The sequence below is a fragment of the Lissotriton vulgaris genome, chromosome 2_1, assembly GCF_964263255.1.
Source record: "Lissotriton vulgaris chromosome 2_1, aLisVul1.2, whole genome shotgun sequence".
In the NCBI taxonomy this organism is placed as follows: Eukaryota; Metazoa; Chordata; class Amphibia; order Caudata; family Salamandridae; genus Lissotriton; species Lissotriton vulgaris.
In genome coordinates this window covers 1,669,118,906-1,669,145,422 of record NC_141687.1, presented here as the reverse complement: position 1 = coordinate 1,669,145,422, position 26,517 = coordinate 1,669,118,906, and the positions used below count along the sequence as shown (strand labels likewise).

Genomic DNA, 26,517 nt, shown 5'->3' with positions numbered 1-26,517 from the left:
AAACGCGGTACAACCGACCATGTCAACCGGGTGATTGGCTTAATAGACCATGCAAACAGCTTGGGAGTCCCGTTGAGTCTTATATTGTTGGATGCCGAGAAGGCTTTCGACCAAGTGTCGTGGGCCTTCTTATGGGACCTGATGAGGGCTCGAGGGTTCGGACCAAAATATATAAAATCAATACAGACGCTGTACCAACAACCCAGCGCGCGGATCTCTGTAATGGGGCTGCAATCAGCAATAGTTCCAATACAAAGGGGGACAAGGCAAGGATGCCCTTGTTCCCCGTTGTTATTCGCCCTTTACATAGATCCGTTCTTAAAAATGATTGAGAAGAGCCCTCGGATACCTCCAGTTAGGATACAACAACAACAGTATCAGGCACTAGCGTATGCCGATGATGTAGCCGTGCTCTCTCCAAGGCCGGCTTTGGCAATGCCTGAGATTGAACATTTGGCAGTTTTATTTGGCTCGGTATCCGGGTATAAATTAAACACTGCCAAGACCCAGATATTATGCGTAAACATTAAGTCTTTCTCAGATACCCGGGTTCTAACAGAGGTTACATATCTAGGGGTGCAGATCAAGGCCTCACCTGCGGCTACTGTAGAATCTAACTGGCAGAAACTACTTAGTTGGATCCGTAAACAACTGGATCAATTCGAATGCCTTCACTTAACGCTTGTAGGCAGGTGCAACACTTTAAAAATGATGGTACTACCTAAGATTTTATACTTCTATCGATGTATGCCATTAGAGATCCCCCTGGCATATATCACACAACTCCAGGCGATCTGCATGACATTTTTATTGGCTCGGGGAAAGGAGCGGCGCGCAAAAAAATATATGGTATTGCCAAGGGCTGTTGGAGGTTGGTCGGTACCTGACTTTCTTTTATATTATTACGCCTGCATGCTCTCTCGTATGAATATCTTGCTTACAGGGGTAGGACCTATGGAGCGAGCATTGTAGCCATCAATATATGGCCTGTTAATGGGTTCTATAGCCAGGAATCGTCTTTTTCTTAATACGGATTGGAACTATTACAAACGTACCAGATTTAAGGTGCTGGCCGCTGCCTTTAAAGTCTGGAAGGCAATCAAAAATTACTATAAAATTGAAAAGACCTCCTTATATACCCCATTGACTGCCCCGATTTTCCACCCCAGTATATGCTGGGATAGGATAGTGGTGAGTTGGCGAACAAGAGGCTTAATCACAGTTGGGGATCTGAATACAGGGGACGGCTTAAAGTCATTCAGTCAGTTAAAGGAGCAATATCAACTCCCACCTACACATTTTTTTAAATATTTGCAAATCCGGGAGTACCTAATAAAAAAACTAATATAAGCACTGTACCTAGCCCTCTTACTGAGGCTAATAAGAAAGGTGCTCAGATCGGAGTACTCTATAATTTAATGATAAAGGCTATGCCTAACGACTTTGATGCACAAGTGAGCAAATGGGAGAGCAGGTTAGGAAGTCAAGTAATTCCGCTTGATAGTTCAATTGAACTAGCCGGACGAATACTTATGTCTGCTAACCTTGTAACGCAACATTATAAAACTTTGTTTTACCTGTATCATACTACAGACAAAATTTCAAAGTGGGGTGGAGACCCAGAAGGAAAATGTTTCAGATGCGGTGCCCATCAGGCGGATGTAATGCATGTTCGAGGCATATGGGCTGCAGATGGTACATTTATGAATAGATCGCCATCTGGTGTTGGGCTCGGATGACTGCACTTGTTTTTCTCTTGGAGAAGTTTTTGTCGTCACAAGACTGATGACTCCTCCTTTGGTTGCTAATGCGCATGGACATCGGCTCCTTCCTTGGATTGTTTTTTTCCGCCCTCGGGTTCGGATGAGGATCGAAGCGCTCCGGATCGACTTCGGGAAAAAGTCATATTTCGGCGCGTATTCCCTTTCCAATTTGACGGTATTGTTATCGAGCGCGAGTTTACTTCCATCTCGACGCGTTTCGACGTCAAACAACAAAAGTTACAACTTCTACGTCGACGAGACCGGGAGGCCTATCTCGACGTAGTCCAGCCCGGAGTCCATGGAAAGGACTCCATTCAAAAAATGTCCAACGTGTGGTGCTAAGTTCCCACACAAGGACTTACACGAGGTGTGTAATCTTTGCCTATCACCGGAACACGAATCCAGGGACTGTGAAGCCTGTGCAGCATTCTCCTCCAAGTCGACGATTAGAAAACGTCGAACACGAATACACGAAGTGTCGAGAATGCAATCAGAGGCAATCCTGGAGCTGTTCGAGGCCCAGCACCCCGAAGAAGAAGAAGAAAATGAGGAGTCGGGATCGGAAGTGGACGAGTCTGATGTCGAAGAAATCGACGATCATCAAAACGTGAGTGACGACGTCCCTTTACCGAAAAACCGACCCCGTTTGGTGTCTACCCCGCCTTCGAGCCCGGTCAGATTACCGAAAAAAGTTAACAACGCCCCGCCTTCGGGCCCGGCACCGAACCCGAAACACTCGGCCTCCCACTATGTCGGATCCGAGAAGCGATCGGCATCGACATCGACACCGAAGCTCCATACAAAGGAAAGCTCGCAGTCGAAACATTCCATGTCGAAACATGCTTCGACACTGAAGACTTACTCGACACCAAAAAAAATCGGAATCGAGCAAATTCTCGGTACCGAGAAAACAGAACACTGACAGTCAGAAGCAAAGGCACCTTTCGGAACCAAAAATGTCGGTACCGACACAGGAGCATCAGACAGATCCAAAACAAAAGACTTTGTTTATCGATCCGCAAACTGGCAAGGTGGTGACAAAACTACCTAAAAAGAGGAAGAATGAACAGTTGGACGACAAAGCTCCTCCTAAATAGAGAACAATGGGGACAAACACAACTCCTCCCCTTTCTTCTCAACCTACAGACACACCATCTTCTCCTCTTCCTCACACTCTGCCAGCTATTCCTCCACCTTCTACACCAAGACCATCTACACCTCAAACAGATGTTGAAAGTGATACAGGGGAGGGAGAACTTCATGGGGATGACGACACTGCCCCAGATGAAGCAGACCCATGGGAGGATTATAATGCAGGGTCAGATAACGATAACGACCCCGAACTATATCCCTCAAAACCCTCACCACCTGATGATAATACAGGTTTTGTACAGTTAATTAATAGGGCAGCAAAATACCACAAGGTAGATTTACACAAGGAACCTCAAATAGAGGATTTCCTTCTAGAAACACTACCTATGCTTAAGGGTCTTCTCAATCACACAGCTGACATATTCAAAGATCCTGTGAGGGCTAGGGTATTAAACCCAAGAATTGATAAAAAATATAAGGCAGCCTCAAAGGACCCAATATTTATCAGGGGACAGGTACCTCTCGACTCGCTAGTAGTCACAAACGCTCGTAAGAGAGCAAACTCATTAACTACAGGAGAGGCTCCTCCTCCTGATAAAGAGTCCAAGTTAATAGATGCCTCTGGCAAAAGAGTAGCATCCCAAGCGGCAAACAGCTGGCGCAAAGCTAATACACAAGCGCGACTTGCACGCTATGATAGAGCTCATTATGTTGAGTTAGAAAAACTCATTACACATCTCCCTAAGGAACATCAAAAAAGGGCAGATCAGCTTATACAGGATGGGAAGATAATAACTAAAACTTCCATTAAATGTGCTTTAGACGCAGCAGACACTGCAGCAAGATCCATCAACACCAGTATCATGTTAAGAAGACATGCATGGCTCAGAGTCTCAGGGTTCAAACAAGAAGTACAAACATCCTTATTGAACCAGCCTTTTGATGAAAAGACACTTTTTGGCTCACGTACACATGAGACGTTAAAAAAAATTTAAAAAGACGCGGAAACGGCTAAATCAATGGGAGCATTGCAACAGCCAAGTCAAAGGGGTTCCTTTCGTAGGTCCACCTATAGAGGCGGGTCAAAGAATACAGGCACAAGCCAGCAACTACCTCTTTTACACCAACATCACCCAGAGGTAATTCAAGAGGCAGTTACAGAGGTAACAACAACAAGGGTAGAGGTCGCGGAAATAGCAACAACCGCAACTCCCCAACCCCAAAACAGTGACTTCATACAACTCCCCCCAGACCATATAACACCGTTCCTACCTGTCTGGGAAAACATCACATCAGACAGGTGGGTGAGACAAATTATCCAACATGGTTATTGCCTAGAACTCACAGCTACCCCACCAAACATCCTCCCCAAACAACGTCCAATGAGTCAAGATCATCTAACATTGTTAAAACAGGAAGTACTATCACTGCTACAAAAGCATGCTATAGAGAAGGTTCCACAACATCAACAAGAAACAGGGGTATACTCTCTATACTTCCTAATTCCCAAAAAAAACGGGTCTCTAAGGCCAATACTAGACCTCAGACCTTTCAATGCATACATAAATTCGGAACATTTCCACATGGTCACGCTCCAACAAGTACTTCCTTTACTGAAGAAAGGGGACTTTCTTTCTACACTGGATCTAAAAGACGCTTACTTTCACATCCCAATTCACAAAGCCCACAGAAAATATTTCAGGTTTGTTGTGGAAGGACAACATTATCAGTTCAAAGTCCTTCCGTTGGGGGTAACAACAGCACCAAGGGTGTTCACAAAATGCCTAGCAGTGGGTGCAGCACACCTAAGAAGACAACAAATACATGTCTTCCCTTACTTGGACGATTGGCTAATAAAAGCCAAATCACAAGAAGAATGTCTTCAAAACACACAAAAGACCATTCAGTTGCTGCACCAGCTAGGGTTTACGGTGAACTACACAAAATCCCACCTGCAACCAAACAAAATTCAACAATATCTAGGGGCTACTATAGACACAGAAAGAGCCAAAGTATACCCCAATCCAATCAGGATACAAACAATGCTCACGTTGATCCAAAGATTTCAACCTCAACACTCACTAACAGCCTGAGTGTTCATGCAGTTACTAGGGATGATGTCCTCTTGCATACTGCTAATACCATATGCCAGACTACAACTGCGTCCGCTGCAGGAATGTCTAGCAACACAGTGGAATCAGGCTCAAGGTCAGATTACAGATCTGGTGTTGGTAGACGACCGCACACATCGCTCTCTGGAGTGGTGGAACACAACAAACATTTCCAAGGGGCGGTCGTTCCTAGAACCGATTCCACAAGTGATACTAACAGCGGATGCATTGCTCGCCGGATGGGGAGCGCATATGGACAAATATACAGTGCAGGGAAGATGGAGTGTACAGCAAAAAAGGCTGCACATCAATTATCTAGAACTACTAGCAGTGTTTCTAGCATTAAAAGCTTTTCAAATGCACATTCTCAATAAAGCAGTCCTGGTCAGAACAGACAACATGACAGCGATGTATTATATTCAAAAACAAGGGGGGGGACACACTCTCTCCAACTATCCAGACTAGCGCAGGACATTTGGAAATGGGCCATTCCTCAAAAGATCTATCTGTTAGCCGAACACCTACCAGGAGTTCAAAATCAGATAGCAGACATCTTAAGCAGAGAGTCAGAACAAATACACGAATGAGAACTGCACGACCAAATACTGCAGCCATTCTTCCAAAGATGGGGACAACCAGAGATAGATCTATTTGCCACTCATCAGAACGCAAAATGCCAAAACTTCGCATCCAGGTACCCACACCACCTGTCGCAGGGCAATGCGTTATGGATAAATTGGTCCAACAAATTTGCATACGCTTTTCCCCCTCTCCCACTAATTCCATTAGTGGTTCGAAAACTGCAACAACATTCAATGACAATGATACTAGTAGCACCCACGTGGGCACGACAGCCGTGGTTCCCCACGCTACTGCAACTCTCACAGGTGCCACATCAAAAGGTAGAAATATAAATATTACCCATGCACCTTACACAGAACCATGGAGAAATAATGCACCCAGATCCCAAACAATTGAACCTAGCGATCTGGCTCCTGGGGTCATAGAATTTGGATACTTAAATTTACCTCCAAACTGTATGGAAATCATTAAGCAAGCAAGACGTCCTACCACCAGAGCATGTTATGCAGCAAAGTGGAAGAGGTTTGCTATATACTGTAACAGTAATAACATCAACCCTCTGGACGCATCCACTAAAGAGATTATTTGCTATTTACTACACTTACAGCAATGTAACCTTGCTTACACATCTATTAGAGTACATCTTGCAGCTATAGCAGCATACCTACAAAACAGGCAGCATCTATCCCTGTTTAAAGTGCCAGCAATAAAAGCTTTCATGGAAGGCCTCAAAAGAGTCATTCCACCAAGCCTACCGCCTTCCCCGGTCTGGTATCTCAACATAGTACTCACCAGACTATTGGGACCGCCTTTCGAACCTATGCATAGGTGTGAAATACAATTCCTTACATGGAAGGTAGCCTTTCTTATAGCCATTACTTCACTCAGAAGAGTAAGTGAAATACAGGCATTTACAATACAAGAACCATTCCTACAGTTACACCAAAATATAGTGGTTCTTAGAACAAACCCGAAATTCTTGCCTAAAGTAATTTCAGCATTCCATATCAATCAACCAGTGGAACTACCAGTCTTCTTTCCAAAACCACAGATGGTAGCAAAAAGGGCCCTACATACATTAGATGTAAGAAGGGCAATATTGTACTACATAGAACACAAACTTTCAGAAAAACCAAACAACTATTTGTAGCGTTTTCTCCAACACATAAGGACAATCCTATCTCTAAAGCAGGCATTGCCAGGTGGATTGTGAAATGTATACAAATATGTTACATTAAAGCAAAGAGGACATTAACTGTTTCTCCTAGAGCTCACTCTACACGTAAACTAGTGGCATCTATGGCATTCTTAGGAAACATTCCTTTAGATGACCTATGCAAAGCAGCAACCTGGGTTACACTGCATACCTTCACAAAACACTACTGTGTAGATGTGCAGGCGACACAACAGGCTAGAGTGGGCCAAGCTGTACTAAAAACTTTATTTCAAACTGTTGCAACAGACACTGGTGACCAACGCTAGGGAAGTAACTGCTGTATAGTCTATTCATAAATATACCATCTGCAGCCCATATGCCTCGAACGGAATATGCTACTTACCAGTATGCATCTGTTCTTGGCATAGAGGGCTGCAGAGTGGTACATACCCTCCCAGCCTCCCCGGAAACCTGTGTCTGTTCCAACACTATCTTATTTAGATACACTTACATGGGCATTTCTATCTGTATTCTATCATACTACTCCATCTAACCCTACTATGGCAAAACAATCTAAGGATGGAGCTGATGCCCATGCGCACTAGCAACCAAAGGAGGAGGAGTGTGGCTCACTGGTTAGAGGAGGCAGACCTGGAAGCAGAGGTCAGCCCAGGACCAGGGTTCAATCCCCAGCTGGGCGGGGTCTTGAGTCCTAAAATGTCCATGGACTCGACAATTCTCGCTCCGGTGCCTACTCGATTCACGGGTTCACACTCTGCGACTCTGGGCAATAGCTTGCTTAATCTCCACAACGGCCCCTTGCGGCGGGATGCCTGGCTTTCACCTTGCGGATACCCTGCCGGGGTTATCTCACAGGGGAATACCAGGACGGGTTCCCTAAGCAAGCGCTTAGAAACCGCTCGGTGATTTGCGCTATATAAATTCCTGTACATTTACTAGCGACCAAAGGAGGAGTCATCAGTCTCGTGACGACAAAAACTTCTCCAAGAGAAAAACAAATGCAATCATCCGAGCCCAACACCAGATGGCGATCTATTCATAAATGTACCACTCTGCAGCCCTCTATGCCAAGAACAGATGCATACTCGTAAGTAGCATATTCCATCTTTGGCACTTGTGTAAAATTAGGGGAGTTGTTTGGACATGTAAATAAGTTCTTATCTGAGATTCTGAGTTCTCCTTTCCAGCTGTCATTAATGCAGATTTTGCTGGGTATAGACATCGGGGGTGTCCGAGCCGAGACCACGGATAACACAGGCTATTTGATACTTGTGGCAACAGCGGTTCCAAGACTCTGCATTGCCTCTTGTTGGTGAACTCGTTTTTCATTTACTTATCACATGGAATATAATTTGTATGCTATTAAGAGAATGCAGAAAAAGGCACTGGGGCAGCAAATATGGGGACCTGTCAGAGCATATATGCAGACAAAAGACTGATTAATCTTGACATTCTTTGTATCTCGTTTAATATCCACAATTGGTTTCCTTAGCGGACTGTTCTGAAATGCTGCTGTATCTGTTCCACTTTATAATGTACAAAACACTTGATTTATTGAAAGTCTGTTTTGTTGTCGATTAATGGCCAGACCTGGTTTATGTACATGCCTTTTTCTTTTCGTTCTTTTTTTAATTCTTACTGTTTCTTTTTTTGTTTTCTCTTTTAAAAAGAAAATCTAGTACACTGCTCTTGCAACTCCACAACAGCGTGATGATAAGTTATATGCTGTATTTTGTATTTGTGATCTCTACCTTAATAAAGAAATTAAAAAAAAAAAACACCAAGTACCCATGCCTCAGTTACTGGTGAGCTTTTATCACCACACCCATTGGAGAAGGAACCTTAGTATGCACAAGTATGTGTTTCTGCCTAGCATCTGCTGAAAAATCTTATCAGCAGAACCAAAATACAACGTAAAAAACTGGTCCCCCACAGTAAGCCTCACTAGGGAACCAAAAATGGAGTTAACCATGGAGGCAATGATCCCATGAATAGAGTTGGGCCGAATCAGAACAATCCATTTATTTGAGAATGGAAAAGTCACATAAACATATGCAAATTATTTCACTTTTATTTTGTTTTGGTAGAGTTCATTAGTCAGCCTTCCGACGTTCTCGATTCTGTTATATACTTTTGCTTCCCATAGAGTCGTGGATCACTCTGAAACTAACTCATCCACGTAATTATGTAGGAAGCATTTTTGTCATAAGCAGTACCCCTCAACTTTGTATTTTTGTTAAAACATTGACATTCTAACTGATTGCAAATACATCTTGTAATGCCTAATGAATTTTAACTATGTAAAATTAAGGTGGCAACGAAGAGGGTAGTGTGATTTGGTTATTAATGATAGGCTCTGAATGCTGACGTGTGAAAGAGTTTCTTGTTATGGGAGAAACACATGCCTTAGATCTGCAAAGAAATGCTTTTGAATTGTGGTTCGTCATTTCTATTTCTCATTTCTCCATCTTACTTATGTTTTAGGAACCCCCGAGGCTTGGCGGGTGATGATGTCCCTTAAATCTGGGTTGCTCGCGGAGAGCACATGGGCTCTCGATACCATAAACATTCTTCTGTATGACGACAACAGCATCATGACCTTTAGCCTCAATCAGGTGTGTACCCATGTCTGAATGTATTAAAGTTCCTTGCTGTCCTCCTACATCAGTTTCTGTTGTCATTCTTTCTGCAGATTGACAACATTGGTATTTGTTTGTGTCCAGGGACTCACTTGCCCATGTGCTTGGCTGCAGCTCTGTTGCTTTGAGTTACACTACACCTATTTATTCTGGTGCACCTGCTCCAGCACTGTCTTTGATTACGGATATTGTGTGGAGGGATATCTTTAATGTTGAAACAGGATACAAAATAGCTGTGGCCGTAATTGTTGATTGTTACTTTTGGTAGTGAGCTAGTTGCATTCTGGGCTTTCAGTAAGTGGTGTTGGAGGGATGCACAACATGAAAAGGATGGAGGGGTGTTTATGTATTCAGGCACACAAGCTGTGGTGCCAGAAGAGACACCCTTTTAAGAGTCTCTGATTTAACATACTACAAAAGTTGGCCATCTAAGCTGCAAAGTCTTCAGAGTATGGTTGTAACACTAGTGAAAAAGTTCAAGAAATTAGATCATGCCTCCCAGGAGAGATGTAATCTATTTTGGCTTCCTCAGACGAAGGATCTATGTTAAACTACCCTGCTTAACATTGAGATCATGCCACAAACCCCAAACCAGTCTGGCCGTTTTTTAAACTCATCTTGTGACCTTTTAAAACCTGTTTGTTTGTTACTTTATAGTGCTGCTTTCAGTCTCAGTGTATCTCAGTTCAAACAATCGCAATGTGGTAACAGGTCTTTCCATGTCTTGAACCCCAATCTCTGAAATGACCTCTCTCCTTGGACACATTACGTTGTTCCAAAGTCAGAGCTTTAAAGTCTGCAGTGAAAATGTATTTTCTCAAATATAGCTGTTTCTTTCTGGGTTAGGTCCTACCTGCTGAATGTCCTGTTGGTTTTTGGTCCTCTATCCTATTTTCTGTGTTGCATTTTCTTTTGTTTCAGTGCTAATAATCCCGGGTAAATACTGCACCTGATAATGATTTGATCTTCATCTAGACTTTATCAATTCCTAACAAAACGTAGATAATGATAAAGATTCGGTTACAAGTAGCACACACCAATTTTACTTTTCCATTTATTAAACAAGTAAATCAGCCATCATTCAAAAGCCCTGTCTGTAGAAGTGCACCCTTCCTATTTCCATATCGTTTAGGAAGGTAATTATAATTAGGTGTTGCTAAGCAAATTCACATATTTACCTGATCATCAGGATTGCTGCTACCTATAGATAAAACCAGGAATCCTCGGTTTTGGCCAGGGCATTCGGATTTGTTGTAAAATATGTGTAGGTCAAAACTGTGACAATCTCTGATAAATTATCATTGTTGTACCTCAGTCTGGAAATGTTTATAAAACCATTTTCAAACAAAATGCGGTCCATCATTAAGCAATGAGATTATTTACAAATGGAGAACCTTGTAAACAGTTGCCAATGTAGCCATGGGTGTGCATGCCAGCTGATTCACCTCAGACTCAGACCATAAAGGCTCCTAGACATTGCAGAGAATGCCAAAGCAACACTCAGTTCTCAGGCAAAAGATAAATGTTCACGTTATTTATTCTTTAATTAGAAAAAGACTGAACAAGTACAGCTTTCATCAAAGGTTAGACTGGAGAAAACGTCTTCTCTCCCAAAAGAACATTGCTACAAGGCTTAGATTTATATGCCAGCACCTGAATGAAGCACAACACGTCTGAAACTATTTGCTCTGGACAGATAAGATCTAGGTGGAGTTGTTTGTAAAGCATAAAAACATGTCCGGGAAAGGGGGGGGGGGAAGGGGGGCACGTTACTTACCACGATCACTAGCCTTATGCCATCTGTCAAGCATAGTAGTGGGGGATGTTGATCTGATCTCTTTTGAAGTCCTTGAGCTTTTTAGGTTTCGACTACTCCATCCCGCAGGGATGAATAGGCGAGATTATAGTAAGCAGTCTGAAAAGTTTACCTAGCTGCGGATCGCGTACAGTTCATGTGAGCGCGTGCACAGAATTCGCCACGGCCGCTCTTTCCATTCACGCGCTCCGCAGGTCACCATTTGCTAGCATGCGCCCGCTAGCGCTTTCATCCCTATCACTCCCCCTCTCCTACTTCCCCTCCCACCTCCCGGACAGCATTGAGCCGCGAAGACTTGAAGGGGATCCACTCCCTGCCATATGCTGCACACGTGTTTTCATTGGTTTTCAGCTCAGCCCGACTCCAGCGCGTGCTCAGTGACACAAAATGGTTTCACTTTGGTAGAAAATGGCGCTTCAGCAGTCTGGATTACTAACATTTATTAATTTTACTCTGAGCAAATTATTTATAGAACACAAATAAAATTGTATACGCACAAGGTCCTCATTTTGAACAGACCGGTTTTGGTGCAGAATTTATTGCACCTGAAATCTAACCACACTGTTGCTTGAGTCATAATTAGCATGAGTTACAAGTTTATCCTCTAAAATTGGGCTTCATACGTATATTTTGGGTCGCACCAAAATACGCTTGATTTTAAGTTTGCAAAGCTCATTACTTAATAGAGTGTGCCTCTATAAACGCTTAACACACGCACTCACAAACAGGGTAGCACTTTGATGTCCCACTTGTTTGACAGCTTCTTTGGAAGAGACTGATGATTATGCATGGCGAAGATGTGGTGTCATGGCAGAGCTAAATATACAAACAATATCCAGGCAACCTCCTCATCAGCAGTAAATCAGCAAAGCTTCTCCCATTTAACATCGGAGCACTACATTCTCACAGAAAGAGCTGGTTTTGTTTAGTTTGCAAAGCTCATTACTTAATAGAGTGTTCCTCTATAAACGCTTTCAAAGAGAGTGGCGAGCGCATTTGACTGCACGTCTATGGCATGATTACACAACATTCATTTGGCACAACATTCATTTGGCTTTTAGTGGTGATAGCAGTTCTTTCTTGCACAACTGTGTGTTTGCGAGGATGGTGGCCTCTGGCTGCAGCCTTCCGCCCCTCCCTTTGCCCAACCAGGATGGCCGTGGAGGGGAGCAATTGACAATGCCTCATTCCCCTCCCAAGAATCAACGCTTGCGACCCTTGACGCCAGATGGAAGCCACGTCTGTTGCAATGTTGACACAACTGGCCATTAATTAAAGAGTCTGGCCAAACCACAGGACGATACGAGAGGTACATTTCCCTTTTCCCCTGCTCGTTATTAAACACTTGTATACACTGGTAACCGAAAGACACTTTCAATATGTTTCTTCGGATGAATTTTTATTTATCCACCATATTCCATGAGGATTCTAAGCTCATGAGCTACTAAGGCAATAAACAATCCTTCGGCGCTGCTGGCATCCGTGTTGAAAGACTTTATGGGGACTTCAAAGCGGCGCTCTGGTTCTGCTTTCACCCACCGCTCTCCCTCCCCCCTCCATTTCAATCAATCACGGGCTCCAGCTACACACGCACTCACAAACACACGCATTAGCAAAACATACGTACTCGCAAACACACGCACTCGCAAACAGGGTAGCACTTTGATGTCCCACTTGTTTGACAGCTTCTTTGGAAGAGACTGATGATTATGCATGGTGAAGATGTTCATGGCAGAGCTAAATATACAAACAATATCCGGGCAACCTCCTCATCGGCAGTAAATCAGAAAAGCTCCCATTTAACAGAGCACTACATTCTCACAGAAAGAGCTGGTCTTGTGGTCTTTCTGAAACTCTAAAGGTGGTTGTAAACCTGCAGGCTTTGCTTGAGCTCACGTGCACACATTTCCACATTTATTGCAGAGCTTATATGATAAAGGCTTTCAGCAAGGCTTTAAGTGGGATGAACTGGGAAGGGGGTCTCTCAAAGTGGCGTGGTCAATGTAATTAAGGGTGTGGCTTAAAAAAAACTGGCCTTACACATATTCATCGCCCTCACTCTATCGCCCTCACTCCATCTATCGCCCTCACTCCATCAATCGCCCTCACTCCATCAATCGCCCACACTCCATCTATCGCCCACACTCCATCTATCACCCTCACTATCTATCACTATATCTATCACCCTCACTCTACCTATCGCCCTCACTATATCTATTATCTATCGCCCTCACTCTATCAATCTATCTATTTATCGCCATCACTCTATCTCCCTCTATCTATCGCCCACTTTCTATCGCACTCACTCTATCTATTGTCCTCACTCAATCAATCTGTCGCCCTCACTATCTAACTGTCGTCCTCACTCTATCTATCGCCCTCACTCTATCTATCGCCCTCACTCTATCTATCGCCCTCACTCTATCGCACTCACTGTTCTTTTCTCCCGCGCTGATCTGCTGTTCTCTTCCACCCGCCTCCTTCTATAACTCCCTGTTCTCTTTTCTTGTGCTGATCTGCTGCTCTCTTCCACCGCATCCTTCTTTAAATCCCTGTTCTCTTCTCCTGTGCTAAACTGCTGCTCTCTTCCACCCAACCTCCTTCTTTAACTCCCTGTTCTCTTCTGCTGTGCTGATCTGCTGCTCTCTTCCACCCACCTACTTCTCTAACTCCCTGTTCTCTTCTTTTCTCCCTCTGCTGATCTGCTGCTCTCTTCCACCCGCCTCCTTCTTTAACTCCCTGTTCTCTTCTGCTGATCTGCTGCTCTCTTCCACCTCGCCTCCTTCTCTTAACTCCCTGTTATCTTCTCCTGTGCTAATCTGCTGCTCTCTTCCACCCCACCCCCTTCTTTAACTCCCTGTTCTCTTCTGCTGTGCTGATCTGCCCTCTCTTCCACCCACATCCTTCTCTAACTCCCTGTTCTACTCTCCTTTGCCGATCTGCTGTTTTCTTCCACCCGCCTCCTTCTTTAACTCCCTGTTCTCTTCTCATGTGCTGATCTGCTGCTCTCTTCCATCCCACCTCCTTCTTTAACGCCCTGTTCTCTTCCTCTGTGCTGATCTTCTGCTCTCTTCTACCCCGCCTCCTTCTTTAACTCCCTGTTCTCTTCTCCTGTGCTGATCTGCTGCTCTCTTCCACCCGCCTCCTTCTTTAACTCCCTGTTCTGTTCTCCCATGCTGATCTGCTGCTCTCTTCCACCCCGCCCCCTTCTCCATCTCCCTGTTCTCTTCTCCCATGCTGATCTGCTGTTCCCTGCCACCGCCTCCTTCTCTAACTTCCTGTTTTCTTCTCCCATACTGATCTGTTCTCTTCCACCCACCTCTTTCTCTAACTCCCTGTTCTCTTCTCCTGTGCTGATCTGCTGCTCGCTTCTACCCGCCTCCTTCTTTAACTCCCTGTTCTCTTCTGCTGTGCTGATCTGCTGCTCTCTTTCACATACATCCTTCTCTAACCGCACACACACATACAACCACGCACACACACATACAACCACGCACACACACACACATACAACCACACAACCACACACACACAATCTCACACACAACCACACACACACAACCACACATACAACCACAACCACACACACACAACACCCACAAACACAACACACACACCTACATACAACCACCCACACACAACCACAACCCCACACACAACCACAATCCCACACACAAACACAGCCACACACACACACATAGCCACACATACAACCACACACAACCATACCCAACCACACACCCAACCACGCACACAACCGCACACATCTATCTATCGCCCTCACTCTATCTCTCGCCCTCACTCTATCTTTCTGTCGCCCTCACTCTATCTATCGGCCTCACTCTATCTATCGCCCTCACTCTATCGCCCTCACTCTATCGCCCTCACTCTATCTATCTATCGCCCTCACTCTATCTATCTATCGCCCTCACTCTATCTATCGCCCTCACTCTATTGTCCTCTAGCTATCTATCTATCGCTCTCACTCTATCACCCTCACTCTATCTATCGCCCTCAATCTGTCTATTGCCCTCACTCTATCTGTCTATCGCCCTCACTCTATTGTCCTCTAGCTATCTATCTATCGCTCTGTCTATCACCCTCACTCTATCTATCTATCGCCCTCAATCTGTCTATTGCCCTAACTCTGTCTATCTATCGCGCTCACTCTGTCTATCGATCGCCCTCACTCTGTCTATCTATCGCCCTCACTCTATCTATCGCCCTCACTTTATCTATCGCCCTCCCTCTATCTATCTATCTATCGCCCTCCCTCTATATGTCTGTCGCACCACCACAGCATCACTCGTTGGCACCTCAGCATCACTCAAGGGGCACCACAACATCACTCTGCGCTACCACAGCATCACTCGTCGCCACCACAACATCACTCAGCGCCACCACAACATCACTCAGCGCCACCACAGCATCAATCTGTGCAACCATTCAACAACAACTGGTTCAAATATGTTCTCTCAATGGTTCAAGCTTTATTACAAATGTCACAAAAAGATGTTAATATTTCACTTCTGTTCTTGGATTTTCGTCACAATAAAATACACTGAACATAATCTTCACAAAAGTTATTTACAAAAGTTTAAGCTATTGCCATCATAAATTACAATAACTTTTATTTAAGTATTAATTATTTAAAAAAATTAAAAGCCATTGTTATTTGTAATATCAATACATTGAAAAGCTTTATTCGAGTTATATACCCATAAAAGCACAACATACATTTAAATACATCATAATTAAATATCACATTTATACAAATACATATTTATAAAACAGTTGTGCAAGCTTAATCAGTTTAAAAATTAACACGCATTTAAAACATTAATCAAATCACATTCGTAGAAAGAGCCCTCCGCCTAATGGACCAGGCCCACCCCAGAGAGGCTCATCAGTGGAGGTGCAAATAATTCTCAATGCCTCGATACCACTAGATGTCCCAAGGTTCTTACAGACTGGAGCTAACCATACCCTCCTTGGGGTGGCGTAGGCATTACAAACAAATAGGAAGTGGCCCATGCTTTCATTGGCTGCACCGCACGCTGGCCAGAACAGGGTGTTCAAACTCTTCCACCTGCCTGTTAAATATCTCAGGGGGAGGGAGCCAGATCTCAACTGGAAAAATAACTTCCTGTCCATAGGGACAGTTCTACTGTCCCAGTACTGTTCTAACACGGGACACGTTTTTATTTCCAGAAAACGACCCCCCATCGAATCAGATTTTGCGCGCCTCCAGAGCCTACCATCTATCCACTCCCAATATAAAGTTTTAAGGGTATCTTTACTTGGAAAAACTTCCCCCGCGGGATTATCCCAAAGGTTGGAAAGACCTAGTTCACCTAACATGACCCTTAAATGTTTCAACCACGGTATTTTATGGAAGGTCAATTTTAATTATTGCCAGAAACCCATCTGCATAGTGCTTAAACTCGGGGGTGGACCAGAGGCGTCTCCAATATAAGATGGGACGCAATCGAGCTCGATCACTAACAGATCTTCTCCCAAGATCAAGGCTAAGCAGGATTAGTGGGGTGCTCTGGGGAAGTCCCGTAATTCCCCTGAAGAACCTGTTCTCTGCTATCTGTAGGGAGGTAAGCTTTTCAAAGCCCCACAGCTCTGCCCCATATAGGGCAGACCCTATTGCCTTTGCATCATATACGGCAAGGACGGGTTTTATGGGTTTTGTTTTTGATCTTTTATGCTCCACCCGTAGTGCCCCCGAAATTTGCTGGTGTTTCAAGACCGCTTTTTCTATGTGATGGGACCAACCTTGGCTATTTGCCATTTGTACCCCCAGGTAGGTAAACTCCCTAACTACCTCAAGCTCGATGTTATTCATATATATCCTAGGGCAAGGTTTACATCCTCGGGAAAAAGCCATCAACTTGGTCTTACCAACATTAACTTCGAGGCCATGCTCCAGGCAGAACCCATCAAAGATATTTAGGGCACGTTGTAGCCCAGAAGGGGTCTTAGACATAATTAGCGTATCGTCAGCGAATATCAGGATAGGGACCCTGAGGCCCGCTAACGAAGGTGCATCTACACTAGCATCCAGCATCCTGCCAACGATCCCATTAATAAATAGTGAAAAAAGCAAGGGTGCCATTGCACAACCTTGACGAACCCCCTGTTCGACTGGAAAGTCGATGGAAGATTGACCGTTCAAACCCCACTGGACTTTAGCGAAATTACTCTTGTGCAACCTCATGATTAGGGTGAGCAATTCTGCTGGGATACCTATTTTATTTAAAACTGTCCAAAGCTTGCTCCTTGGGACTAGATCAAAGGCAGCCCGCAAGTCGACAAAGGCGACGTACAGGCTGCCCCTGCCAAGAAGTACCGTCCCCCACCGCAACATAGTGAAACGAAACACCTGATCGACAGTGCTAGTAGCCCTCCGAAAGCCTGCCTGGTAAGGGGAGAGGGAATTATTCTCATCCACCCAATCCATAAGTTTGTTTACCACCATCTTCCCTATCACTTTTTGGATAGTGGCAATCAAACTTATTGGCCTATAATTTGCCGGGAGGGACCGATCTCCTTTTTTGTAGATCGGTATGATAATTGCTCCCTTCCATTGGTCTGGGACTAACGCGCCTTTTGCGATGGCATTTCCCAATAGGAACACATACCTAACCCACCTATTTTTATCATTTTTAAAAACATCCGAGGGTATCCCATCTAAACCCGGGGCCCTTCCCCCTTGTACAGAACATATTGCAAGTTCAACTTCTTTGGCGGAAAACAGATTATCAGTGGGAAATACGGCTGAAATCGCTTCCCCCACCACCACCTCCTTAGTCTCTGCATATTGGGGTCTAAAATAATTCACCCAAGCAGCCTCTGCAACGTTATTGTCTGGTTTGTTTGGGATGCCACCTCTACCCCACTTCACTATCTTCCAGAAAAGCCTGGAATCCTTGGCTCCAGAGGCCTCCTTTAATTCAGCCCAATACTTCTCATCCCACGTTTTTTTTGCCAGGGAGATGCTTGCATTGTAATGCTTCCTTGCTGCACTAATCACAGCCCTATCCCGATTTCTAATAGCACTACCCAAGGCTAGTCTAGCTGCCCTGCACTGTTGGTTAAACCACTTAGCTGGTTTGGGAGGTATTGTGCGATTTGCCTTGCGTGCTCTCATAAAATGAGGTCTTAGAAGGGAAAAGAGATTGTTGTGGATGTCAGTAATTACCCTGGACCCTGGAACTATGGAACTTACTAACTCCATAGAAGCAAGAGCATTGTCCACCTCAGAACTAATGAAGTCCATAGATTCCGCATTCGCCAACACACATGGCCATTTCAATCTGCGCATATCATTGGCCATGTCAGGGAGTAAACCATCACTTGCCTGCAAATTGGACTGGACAGACATCTACCAGGTATGGGTCACACAAAGGGGGTTGTGATCACTTTCTATCCTGCCCTTGATTTCCATGTCACAACCCCCCTGCCAAAGATTAAGACTACATATAACGTAATCTATCCTTCTTCTATTGTGACCATTATCAAATGTGCAAGCACCCTCCTTATCACCCTTTGTCCTCCCATTTAGGGCTCTCATCCCGTGTTCCAAACACATGGCATTTAGGAGAAGTATGTCCTTCGTCCAGCGTTTGACAGGGGCTAGATTCAGAGAAGGGACTCCCCATAAATTATCCTCCTCCTGCCCCAGGGGATCATCAGAACTGTCTAGGGGTTCGAAGGTCCTGTTTAAATCCCCAGCTATTACTACTCGATTTCCAAGGGACTTAGTTTGCAAAAAAGTAGACAGGGCCTCTAAAGTGGGGGAACTCACGGTATTGGTACCTCTGGCATAAACGTTATACAAATCTGTCACACCCCACTTTCCTGAGGAATTCGCAACATTAAGATGTCTCTGCAACCCAAATCCCACATTTTTATTGTAGTTTCCAAGCTCTGCTTGATCCAAACTATGAGACCTCCCATTGGTCTACTCCTAGCGCCTCTGTTTGCTGGAATTGAGAAATGTAAGTAACCTGGAAGAAAGATGGGGTCACAAGCCCATGTCTCCTGAAAAAAACACACTTCAAACCCATTAATAAAATCAATCCAGGATTGTGACATCAGCTTGCTACCCAATCCTGCAATATTCCAAGATATGAAACTCCCTGCGATAGAACCATCTCTACATACTGTTCTTGTCAAGGGCGAAATAGGGAGGTTCATTGGGCTACCACCATGCCCTCCCCAATTTCGGTCATTGTCCATAATAATATTGTCCATAATAATATTATGCTCGACTCCTTGAGTACCAGTGATACTTGATGCGGGTAGTTCCCCACTCCCCTGATTTTGCATTAACTCCCCATTAGCTTCCTCCACAAGTACAATATTTTCACCAACATTCGTTTAGTTTGACACAACATTAATGTTTAAAGCAGAAACATTAAGGTTCCCACATGGATTCCAACAAAAACAACCCCAACCCAAACCTTGCATGCCTTCCAAAAGGTTATAGTTTTGGCCATTACTATGGGTTTGCCATTGTAGTGGAGTAGTAGATGGAACAACCCCTACCAAGGGGGGGTAGTTAAAGCAGCCTAAATTCCTAGACACACCTACTTGGGCACATGTTTGCCTTGGGTGGGCACATGTTTGCCTTGTAATATCAATACATCTAAGTCACATAAATACAAAACATGTTGCATTACAAATGCTATAGGTGTCACATTTGCAAAAGTTAAAAGTATTGGCATTGTAAATGACAAAGCTATTAACTTCGCTATTTTCAAAACCAGCACATAAATAAAAATTTACAATACCAATAGCTCAAACTTTCTTAATGCGGGACCTATTGCATTTGTATCACAGTCCGATTCCAACTAGAATTACAATTTCATTGTATTAAAGAGAATAATGTGAGACGATCTGCCCAACAGCTAAGGCTGAGCCAAAAGTGGACAATGCAACAGAACAATGTTTCAAAACTGCAGTAAATCTATGCCTGATTGTCTGGGAAAAGAAAAAAAGATTCAGGAATTTGGACTGGTCATCTCAGCGTCCAGATCTAAATACCATGCAGATGCAGCAGTAGGACCTAAATAAGAACTGAGCATAAAAAAATACCATTAAACATCATAGAGCTAAAGCAGTTGCGTAAAAATTAGTGTCTCCGAATTCACCTAGGCAATGTGAGAGACTGCAACTCTTATCGGAAACTTTTACTTGAAGTTTTTTCTATAAGGGTTCTGCATGTTACTGAAGTGTGCTGCTACACTTTTTACAAAAGGCTGTGGATTGAGAACATGACTGATATTGTTCTTTAATTACTAATGATAGTGACATCATTTTGTTATGTCACACAATAATAGATGTGTCTACGGTCTTGATGAGGACTGGATAAAGGTCAGATATGTCATATATTTGAGGTTGCAAGATCTGAGGAAGTTGTACTGATCAGTGACGGAGTTGGATGTAAGACTTCCTTTGGTCAGCAAAAGGATTTGAACTGAAGTTAAGTGGGCTTGGAAAGGGTGTGGTTGTGTGTGTTTATTTGGTTGATTAAGATAAAAGAGTAGTGCAGTTCTTAATAGTGAAATTAGTGTTGACATCCTGATAAACCTTAGCATTTTTCTAGGTGTTTTGACACCTTCAACTGTAAGCAATCTGTCACATGTTTTGAGTTATGCAGCCCACGCCTTTGATTTCTAAACCTTAAAACTGCTGAAAACCGAGAGCTGCATTAGGATTAGGCGTGCTAAAAAAGTGACATTGTTGTCATTGTTGCACTAACTTTCAGTTCTTAAAAGGGGCAGCTCCTCCATGTGGGTGGAGGAGCGTTGCCCACTGCTTGCTTGCAATGCAAGAAGCAGAAACATAAAATGAAATCATAAATACCATTTTTGTTTCTGCTTCTTGGACGGCAAGAAAGCAGACGGGTTTGGTTGAGGGGCAGTTGCAGCAGGCATGACTCACGGGTTGGGTACCGGGGTGGTCGCTTGGGGAGAGAGAGACGCGCGGGGTTTAATTCTAAATACATTTTAGAAATGTAGCTTAACTTCACGACCCAGCCCAGTCCTGTGTCCTCTTCTCCACACAGGAAGCAGGCAGCCCCTCACCCAAGCCAATCACAATGCTGCAATGGCAGCGTTGTGATTGGCTTGGACGCCGACCGCACAGGCGTCTATGGGTTGGCCATTTTCTCCATATAGGCAGCACTCAGCCTACATGGAGAAAAGGGCAGGGTGCGTATGACTGGAGAAAAGGTCAGAGTGCGTGTGACTGGTTCACAACAGTGGGCAGGCCACTCCTCCTCTGCCCTGGAGCCTGACTGCCCGCCCCCAACCAAACCCTTCTGCTTTCTCACCGTGGTAGAAGCAGAAACATAAAATGGTATTTATAATATTTTATGTTTCTGCTTCTTGCACTGCAAGAAAGCAGTGGAGCGACGGTCCTCCGCCCACATGGGGCTCGCCCCTGGTTGGGGGCGGGGGGGTGGACCGTCCTGCTCCAGGCCTGGGGTGGAGTGGCTTGCCCACTGTTGTGGGCGCTGTTTGGTCTGCCCCAGGGCCGACCAAACTAGTTATATACACAATGCCCTTTTCTCCATGTAGGCTGCATGCAGCCTACATTTGGAAAATGGCATCACCATAGACGCCTGTGGAGTTGGCGTCCAAGCCAATCACAACGCTGCCATTGCAGTGTTGTGATTGGTTTAGGGGAGGGAGGCTGCCTGCTTTCTGTGTGGCGGAGAGGACGCAGCACCGGACCAGGGCGAAAAAGGTAAGTTACTTTTTTAAATGCATTTAAAATTAAAGCCACCTCCTCCCGCATCATCCTGCCCCCTCGCAAGCGAGTCATGCCAGCAGCGACTGGTTCTCAATACTATCTCTTTATTAGATTATACAGTATTTCTCCCTTGTTTATCTTTATCGGTCTCCTTCTCTTTGCCCTCTAATCCCTCTAACCTGTTTATGGATATATGCATTTCTACTTTCCTGAACTATCCCTCTGTCTCTTTTTACCAACTCACATTTTTGCCCAGTCTCCCCTTTCATCGTTGGTACTTTGTGTGAAATGCCTGTCCTAACAACCCTCTTTCCATATACTCCCTTCCTACTTTGCTTACAATTCCCTGTGGCATACACACTGTGCCAGCTCAGCTCCCTTGCAATCCACCCAAATTCCAGCCCTCCTCTTTGCTCTTTTTTTCTTGTATGTGTAGATAGATGCTAATGCTTCCATTCTGATCCCGCTCTGCACACTTTACTTTCCACCATATATATGCTTTTGCTGGCACCCATTAAATTCTATTGTTTTGCTGCACCTTCCTTCTCTTCACCATTCCCTTTACAGTTTTGTGCCAGCACGACTTGATTCAATCTTGACCACTTGTCTTCTCCCTTGGCCACTAACACTTCTTGTGACTGCCCAAACGCATGTTCCAATACCCATTGGATTCACCCCTGCCAAGTCCTTTTCCCATGCACATTGTTTCATTTGCCAATATGCTTGGTGCATGACTAACTGCTTTATCTTTCTCTTTCTAGCTACCAGGTTTGCTGGAGCTTCTGGTGGAATACTTCCGTCGATGCTTGATCGAAATCTTTGGAATACTGAAAGAGTATGAGGTGGGAGACCCTGCACAGAAAACATTACTGGATGCTGAAAGATTGCGCCTGGCTGGCAGCCCATCTCCATCAGAGGAGGAAGAAGAACGAGAGCAGCAGCAAAGGGCCAAAATAAGGGAAGAGGTTGAAAACCTTTTCTGCAGCGGGGAGGAGAATGTTGAGGAGATGGCCTTTTCAGAGAAAGACCGAGTGCCATTGGATGACACCCAGGAAAATCTGAAACAAGCCAGTAAATTTGACAAGCTTCCTGTAAAGATTGTTGAGAAAAATGACTTGTTTGTGGTGGATTATTCTGCCAAACTGGGGCGAGTACAGGAGTTTGACAGTGGACTACTGCACTGGCAGATAGGTGGTGGAGACACTACTGAACATATCCAAACACATTTTGAGAGCAAAATTGAGCTTGCAGCTGCCCGGAAAAGTGCTTCCCTTACTCCTGCCCCCCAAAAGAGTTCTGCTTCTGAAAGTAACGCAGGGACTAAAGAGAGTGATGAACCTCTGACTGTGGGCCGGCCTGTCGAAAAAAGTATAACTGCTACAATGGATGATGTACTTTCTGCAAGGCCAGGTTCTCTTTCTGAGGAGGTGGTAAAGAACACAGAAATAGCCAAGGAAAGCAACAAGTTCCCATTTGGTCGGAGTTCAGTCCAGATCCCCCGGAACCTTAAGATTCTGGAGGATGAGCCTCACAGCAAAGATGAGACCCCACTTTGCACGTTACTGGACTGGCAGGACTCTCTGGCCAAGCGTTGTGTCTGCGTGTCCAACATCATCAGGAGTTTGTCCTTTGTACCCGGGAATGATTTTGAAATGTCAAAACACCCTGGGCTGCTGCTGCTTCTTGGCAAATTGATCCTGCTGTACCACAAGCATCCTGAACGGAAACAAGCACCACTGACATATGAGAAGGAAGAGGAGCAGGACCAAGGAGTTAGCTGCAACAAGGTTGAGTGGTGGTGGGACTGTTTGGAAATGTTGCGTGAGAACACCCTTGTCACTTTGGCCAATATCTCTGGCCAGTTGGACCTCTCCCCTTATCCAGAGAGCATTTGTCTGCCCATCCTGAATGGGCTACTTCATTGGGCCGTATGCCCTTCGGCTGAGGCCCAGGATCCCTTTTTTGCACTGGGTCCAAACGCTGTTCTCTCCCCTCAAAGACTTGTCTTGGAAACTCTTAGCAAGCTCAGCATCCAGGACAGCAATGTAGACTTGATTCTTGCAACACCTCCCTTTAGCCGCCTGGATAAACTCTATAGCATGTTGGTCCGTTTCCTGAGTGACAGAAAGAACCATGTGTGTCGAGAAATGGCTGTGGTACTTCTTGCCAACTTAGCACAGGGTGATAGTCTGGCAGCGCGAGCAATTGCTGTGCAAAAGGGCAGCATTGGCAACCTACTGAGCTTTCTGGAGGATGGGCTGGCTGCCACTCAGTTCCAACAGAGCCAGGCCAGTGTACTACACATGCAGAATCCTCCATTTGAGGCCACGAGCATGGACATGATGCGTCGGGCTGCACGGGCCCTGCTTGCAATGGCCAAGGTGGATGAGAACCACTCAGAGTTTACCTTGTATGAGTCACGCCTATTGGACATCTCCGTGTCGCCTTTGATGAACTCTTTGGTATCGCAAGTCATTTGTGACGTACTGTTTTTAATTGGCCAGTCATGACAGCCGTGGGATGCCTGAACCCCTTCCCCTGTATGTGTGCGCGTGAGTGGACAGCTTGGGAGAGAACAAACTGACTGTTGCCCTTTATTTATGCAAAATGACCTCAGAATCCACGGTCTGCCCTGTGCTGTCCTGCTTCTACTTGGGGATGGAGACACACTTCCTCACCAACTCACCTTTTTCTTGCCCTCCTTAAGTCTCCCATTTTCACATCCCAAGTGTGCCCTCGAACCCCTCCAAGGAGACAACATTCTAACTACATAGAAGAAAAATGATTTTTTAAATTTTATTTTAACCAAAGTTACTGTTGTTTACAGTGAGTTTGGGGAAGGACACACGTGTGTTACCCTGTTAACCAGAGAGGAGGGCACTACTTTCATAACTTTTTAAATGGTATAAAACTTTCAGAGGAAAAGTGTAACCTCTGAGTTCTGTGTGGTTTGTCGTTGTACATTCACAATCTTACAGGAACCAAGAACTTAGCAGTTGTGAACAGCCCTTGTCCGATGGAGGCCTGTACAGTAGACAGTAGAACTTTGTGCTGTACACCTTAAACTGTAAAACATCATGTAGTAATGTTGAAACATGAATAAAAGCTGGATCTGCAGCAAGCTGTAGTTTTAAAAATGTTTTTAGTTTAATGTTGAGGAGAAAAAAATGGCTTTTCCCCCAAAGCATCATGTGTAAGAACCTACAACACCCTGACCTCGCTCTTCCTTCTCGTTTGTACAAACAGCACCTCTTACCTGGTTTTAACCTATAGCTGCAGCCAAGAGCTGTATCGTGTGTATATATTACGACGTTGTACATTGCACATACCTCCCCCAGCGCCGGCCCTTTGCAGTTTACTCCCTGATCTCCTTCACTCACCCTCTTTATAGTACGAGTTAAAGAGTTGAAGACCTGCAATTATTTAATCTCTCCAGAAATCCTCTCGCCGTGGAGGGAGCAGTACAGGTCTCCCTGTGTATAAAGTCTTTGCTGTCGAGACAGCCAATCAACTTATATATATTTTTCCTGTTTTTTTTCTTATCGAGGTGTGACAGTTCTAGGTTCAGTTGAAGTACCTGATGAAGAAACACAATGGAGATTTTTCAGTGATAAACTCGGCATATTTGTATTTCAGACGATGTAGCTAAAAACTTGCTGTAAATTCTTCCCTTTTTTCCTTTTTTTGGCTTAATGAATATCATTTATTCAGTATGAAAATCTTTATACTATATGTTCCACGTGTTAAGAATAAATGTACATTAAATCTTGTTAAGATGTTTGTAAGGATTTTTATTACTCAGAGTGTTGGACCAATGTCTCATCCAAGTGGATGTTGAGTTAGCAGATATCGTGCTCTTATATTATCCAATCTACGTGTAGCGGATCTAGGGATTTCTTCTGTAGTTTATCCAATGACGAAATGCACTCTAGTAGTGAGCCTAGCAGAGAGTTGATGGAGACTGTAGTGCCTGAGGTTTGTACAGCTTGAATATGCTATGTTAAATTTTCCTGATGATAGGTCAGAAAAGTTCCAGTTTTATGAGCTTGCTGGCACTAAGCTCGATGTACTATGGTTGAGACTTCTGCATATCATTGATCAATGCTGCACATTGTCCCACATATCTGTGCTGTTTTTGGTTCTTCCTTTTTTGCCATTGTGTTTTCACACAGGAAGGTGCAAAACACTGCCTGGGGAGCCACTATGGGATAGATGGCTTCTGCAGTGCTGTCGACATTCTGATTTTGTCTTCTGAAAGAGGATTATCGACCGGAAAATCAGGTAGTACTGGGAATTAATAAAATATTTTCAAAACGTTTTTTTATTTTTTAAGTTATACTTATGGAGGGTCGCAAAGAAAACTCAATACATTTTTACCCGCGTTACCAAATTATTCTCTAGATTTATAAAGCAGGTGTGTAGCATGTTTTATTAATGCATTGTAATGCTTGTGGAGGTAAAACTCAAACCCAAAATATTCAAACTTTAGAGACCTAGTTATTAGTTTATTTATGCTATGTCCTCAGATAAACTATTAACCCCTTGGGCGCGGCCGCGATTCTTCGCC

General features: G+C 44.3%; 1 protein-coding gene across 2 annotated transcripts in view; it reads left to right on the top strand.

Annotated features, from left to right (window-relative positions):
- The window catches only part of ARID1A (AT-rich interaction domain 1A), a 599,176-nt gene extending 573,446 nt beyond the window's left edge, over positions 1-25,730 (top strand). For both annotated transcript variants that reach the window (XM_086957625.1, XM_086957624.1), the window contains 2 exons: positions 9,210-9,340; positions 22,712-25,730. In XM_086957625.1, coding sequence (XP_086813751.1) covers positions 9,210-9,340; positions 22,712-24,460 — 1,880 coding nt within the window. In that variant the 3' untranslated portion in view covers positions 24,461-25,730. The remainder of the gene's footprint in view (positions 1-9,209; positions 9,341-22,711) is intronic.
- The last annotated feature ends 787 nt before the right edge of the window (positions 25,731-26,517 follow it).